This window comes from Leiobunum rupestre, chromosome 2 (genome assembly GCF_980474605.1).
Source record: "Leiobunum rupestre chromosome 2, qqLeiRupe1.1.hap1, whole genome shotgun sequence".
NCBI lineage: Eukaryota > Metazoa > Arthropoda > Arachnida > Opiliones > Sclerosomatidae > Leiobunum > Leiobunum rupestre.
The window spans coordinates 60,060,047-60,065,653 of NC_143385.1; the positions used below are offsets into that span (position 1 = coordinate 60,060,047).

The following is a 5,607-nucleotide window of genomic DNA, read 5'->3' on the forward strand; positions in this document are numbered from 1 at the left end:
AAGTACAACCACAATCAATAGACAAGGGACGTGGTTAAGAAACCACTCACAAAACCACAAGAGAGGTCACCATTTCAAGCTCTCCCTCAGTTATTGATTCCAGATGCCTTAAGTTCATCTCGTTAGGACAATCTTGGTCATCAGCTTCTCTGCTTTGAAACATGGTTGTTAAGGATACAACGACGGTAACTTTACCATATGTGGTAAAAAGTCAGTGATTTTATATAATCAATTACAATTCTTACGTTATAAATTTTGTGCTACTAAAAATATTTGTTATTTCACAAAAATAAATAAAATAACCAGGAATATATATACCTATATATATATAATTTTTAATTTGCTTTAACTGACTGAAGTATCACAATTTAATAAATAATAATTATAATAATTTCTAGAAGCCATTTTTCACGACTGTATGGAAATTGTATGCTCTAGAGGGCGCTATTAAATTCCCTGATTTGAGAAGTTTACCATCATGGAACCAGCAATTAATATTGTCATAGTTCTTAGCTACTTCCACTCGATCTTGGTTTAATTATAAAGTACATTTTTTAAATATTTAGTTTTATTGAAGCATATATTTGGAATACAATCGTGCAACTAAGCTGTTTGCTTTTTCCACGGGTCAGGAATGTCCACATGTACAGGATAATGTCTTCCCTTCAAATCGCACTGGCAATATTTTAGGTCTGGCCTCTTGTTGAATTTTCGCTGCAGCTTATTCAGATTCTTACAAGAACAATCTAACTCTTTAACGTATTTGCACTGCCAAGTATATTCACACACTATCAAAGCGAGATGACGAGAGTTAATTCGAGCGGGAAATTATATAGGTATACACTAGGAATCGGATGATTCTAGTAGAAAGGGGCGTGGCTTAAAAGCCGAGCTTTTCGCTCACGACGGTGGTCAGACAGTGAATTTGAAAATGCACGTGACGTCTTACATTTGACGTATTTCAAGCCCCGCGCATGGTATCAAGGGGTCCTAAGGCATTCCAAGTGTATACCTATATACTGTATGACCACACCGCCTATATTTTGCGAGGGGTCGGACATTTACCAAAATCCCGTACACTTTGTCTAGAATCGCAAAATCTTTTAACTCTCTCTATGGTAAATTAACATTGAAATCCCAAAATCACTTCAAAAAGTATTGATAAAATCGCCAAAATCTCTACGAAATCCCGAAATCCCGTACAAAATAATGGCAAGTGTCCGACCCCTCGATATTTTGTACATTTTCCTATAATTTAATATCTTCGTATAACTTTCTATAATTATTCTATTTGCCTGTGTTGTTGCAATTAGAAACTACAAAATTTCAAAGAATTTAAAACTAACTTTTTCCATTATAAACCAAATTCCCTTTCACAATCATAGCTTAACAAGTATTTAAAGCCTATTTTTTCCGGTCACTTCAACAGAAATTATCATAGATTTAAACTTTTTTTTGCCAAATACACCTTTAAAGAATAAAACTTTTCTATTTTTTCTATAAATTTATATATTTATATAGTTTCCTAATTGGTACATTTTTATTTGATTACAGGGTTCATACAGACAAAAGCTTAGTTTTTATTAAGGTTATCTTACAAAATTGAGTGCACTTGTAACTGGAAATGAGTAAACCTTGAAATTTCGGTTTGCCAACAGCACAGTGTGTCAGAATATTTAGCCCGGTGTACCTAGTAACAAAGACCATACCACCGGAGGTCTATCAACATAGTGCCCTACGCCAGCGTCCACCTAGCAAATACAGGTGACAAATCCAGCATGGGTAGCAGAACCCTACTACTGATGGTCGCACCTTTGACGCGAGCCACTCAACCCAGCAGAAGGTGCAGCAACGGGTGGACCAATTCCCACTTCGCACAGCTGTATGCACCCTGACTAAGGCTTTATAATTTCGTCATAAGCTACTCACTCTGCGCCATTTCAAGAGAACCGTTTGGAGGGTGGCACTGGCAATTTCGATAGTACTTGCTGCAGTTACAAAAGTCTCCGCAAAAGCCTGCAGGTTCGTCAATACAGCCTAACATAAAACATAACCAAAAATCAAATGGTGCTTTTCTTTTGAAGCAAGAATTAATTTAATTATATTCAGGGATAATGACTAAGTAGATCTTCACAGTAAGATCCTTCCCCCTGAAACCAATCTCATTGGTTGCCTAAAACCACGGCCAACTTTGACACTCTCGCAATAGCGGCCAGCCCATTCGCCGAAATTCCATGAACAAGGATTTTCCCGCTATAAACTATCGGCGTTCAGCGCCAAGCTAGTTTTTATATTGGCGTCAATGCAAAAACTAGTGTTGTTAATTTTTCAAAAAAATAAAATGTGGAAAAATTTAAACTTAAATTACTTTTTAAGGGTTTTTAATGTTTTTAACTTTTTATCGTTATAAAATGTCTAATATCAGTAAACATACTACAAAACATTAATAGTGTTACATTGTTAATCAGTTTAAACTAGTCTAGAGGTTTAGTTTTACTTTCAGATTCGAAAAAATTAGGCGAAAATTCCGCTTTATTTAAATTTGCAAACAACATAATAGACTAATCATGGAATGAAAATTTTTAAATTTTTTTCGGAAAAATGCGGAAAATATTCCGGAAAAAAAGGCCTCGGTCATTTTCCGCGGAAATGTTTCCGACTTACAACACTAGCAAAAACTATTGTAAAAATAAGTTTCCGCTAGTGGCGCTCAACGCCGAGAGATATTTTTGTTCGTAGGTTAACATAGAAACTTCAACCAACGGGACTGGAGAATATTTGTAATCATATTTGTATATTATTATGCTGCGCTCCATCGGGAGCCGCCCTGTTCCAAAAGGGTGTACCTATGTACGACACTGAATAAACCTTTACACCTTTAAACGTGTTCGGAGGCGATTGAAGCACTCGCCGGACGTTTTTTCGTCCCCCTCCCCGCTCGTCTCGGCCAAGGGCGTATCCAGGATTTTATTTCAGGGGGGGTTTTGGGGAAATTTTCAAGGGGGGGGGTGCTGACAGAAGTTTCACGGATTTTTATTAGGCTCCCCCCCCCCCGTCATCAGCATTTCGTGGGGGGGGGGTTAAACCCCCAACCCCCCCCTTAAATACGCCCTTGGTCTCGGCGGAACATTCCATCGTTATTTTAGATTTCTACGACGGCATTTAATAATTAGTTGGACATAAGGTACTAGTCAAGGCATTTGACTACTAAACTTAATCGAAATTTGGCGCCTCACTAGTCAATTTGAGCAGTCATCAATCTTATTTTATTTAAAAAAATCACATCACGTAACTCAAGTGATAGTAAACTCCTATTTTAATTCTGACGGGTGAATCAAAATGTTGGCGGTCCTTCTTGTTTTATACCCCCATTTTTACCACCAATAGTCAGTGACTATTAAAATAAATTAAGATAGGAGGCTCACTAGTTAGGCTGACTACTAAAAAAATATCCTTATGTCCAAACATGATAAATGCGTGTTCGTTCGAATCAGCACTGACGCCTCCACTATAATAATTGGAAATCTATATCTTACTCAAAAGTCGCTTGATGACTTAGGCCTAAGGTGGTGCCTTGGGTATTAGCCTAGCTGATTATTATGAATCTTATTATTATGAACTTTGCCCCGACGTAATTGTCCAACACCTATCACTACTTTCTTACAAACTCTCCGCGGTCAACGAAGACCTGGTCCTCCTCGGGTATTAGCCAAGTTGATTATTATTATTATTATTGTTATTATTATTATAATTATTACAATTTGCTTTTACACGTCGACGAAGAGCTTGATCTTAAAGACACAGTTTGCTGTTATTTGGGAACCACCATTTAAGGAAACAAGGTGGTTCCCAGGTTGATTCTAGTATCTGAAGCGTCAGACATTCAAAGAAATCCCGTACACTTTCCACATAAGCGGAAATCCAGCCTGGATTTCTTAAAAATCTCGATATCCGTCGAGAAATTCCGAAATCCAACTTGAAATCGTGAAATCCGACTACATATATCCCAAAATCTGACGATAAATCGTGAAATCCAAAAAGAAATCGTTAAATCCGACTAAATATCCCAAAATCCGACGAGAAATCCCGACATCCAGCATTTTTTGTGAATGTCCGACCCCTCGCTAATAACCGCAGTTCTGCAGGTCAGCTATTAAATGCAAAACGTCCTGGTGTTTCGCATTTGAATGTTAACGGAATATTATTTTCACATGATAATTTTAATTTTTTTAAACTTTCTCTAGTTTAATATATGAAAAATATTTGACATGTAATATTTTAATTATTAATTAATTTATCTTAAGTTTGTCTTAAGGCATAGGCTATATGAGCTTCAGCCCAGGGCCCCAGCCAGTTTTGGGGCCCCGGAAAGGCCAGCAATACAGCCTCTACTCTAGGGATAAGGGTTTAGTTGGTTAAATATTATTTATGCTCATTTCATATTATGTATCTTTTAGTTACGTCTAACGTAATTGCACTCATCGTCACATCGCGTATCATACGGTACCTAACAACGAGTCACTGTCAGTAAAAATCTTATTTTCAGTAGGCCTATGTTATACTTTTGAAATTAAAGTATAATTTAATTATTAAACCTGATGGATAATTTATAAACTATAAGAAAATAATGCGCAGTCAACTAATTATAAATATTATTCAGAAGCCGCCGCCGTCGATACGACTTATTAGTCATTATCCCTACGTAATACTAATAAAGAGCTGATCTAAGGTACCATAATATCTTTTATCGTCCCATTCGGCGAATGTCAATTTGAGCAACGTGGTAAATACGCAACACCACCATTGAATTTTCATTATCTTTTCCTATTTAGGTGGAATCGCCCGCCTCTAAATAAAAAGTGAATTAACGAATTTAACATTTCTACTACTATTTGAATTAGATCTTACTCTCTTTAATCTATGGTAACTGGTACTTGAAGAAATTGGGTTTACTTACTTTTTTCGAAGATATTCTCGTTGTGTCCAATTGGAGGAATAATTCGGTGAACACGTCAACATATCTTTTCATGCGGCTTTAACTACACGTACTTACTACTACTACTACTTACACGTAGTTACCTCGAAGCGTTTAATTATTGGTTGATAACAAATTTACCGTTGCATTCATATCAGGCTGAACAATAATAATAATAAAATAATTTTCGCGTTATAAATTTTCGTTCTTATGCTTAATGAAGACTTTTTCACATTTTATTTTGGGTTTTGTACTATTCAAAATCTGAGGGGTTGTACAACAATAAATACACCAAAATTTCCCCCGATTAATCTATAAATGTATAGATCAGAAAAATCGATAGAAAATTTAACTTAAGTGGTTGCAAAGAATTAATTTAATAATAACATTTATTACGAACTTCTACCATTTTAGTGTTCACCAATTTTACACGTTAAAACAACGAAAAAATTCCTATATTTCAATGTACACCGCAGCTTATAGATTAGGTGCTATGCTGTAATACCAACGCCTCGCCCTATTTCAGGCTCCATCTTGAATTTAAGTCTAAAGCGCCATCTCTTGAAATAAATATGATTTTTTTTTAGAATATTGATGTTGGTAGTATTACAGCATACTAATATATATATATA

At 35.9% G+C, this 5,607-nt stretch overlaps 1 protein-coding gene across 2 annotated transcripts; it reads right to left on the reverse strand.

Moving 5' to 3' along the window:
• Positions 1-537: 537 nt before the first annotated feature.
• LOC149958579 (uncharacterized) lies at positions 538-5,049 on the reverse strand. Of its 2 annotated transcripts, XM_090164981.1 has the most exons (4): positions 4,958-5,049; positions 4,734-4,848; positions 1,930-2,037; positions 544-788 (listed from the first exon to the last, which is right to left on the reverse strand). In XM_090164981.1, exons 2-4 carry the CDS (start codon positions 4,813-4,815, stop codon positions 604-606), a joined length of 375 nt encoding a protein of 124 aa, XP_090021107.1. In that variant the 5' UTR covers positions 4,816-4,848; positions 4,958-5,049; the 3' UTR covers positions 544-603. The 2 variants fall into 2 exon arrangements, with proteins under 2 accessions (XP_090021108.1, XP_090021107.1); XM_090164982.1 differs by lacking the exon at positions 4,734-4,848 and having other exon boundaries at positions 538-788; positions 4,958-5,043.
• Positions 5,050-5,607: the final 558 nt, after the last annotated feature.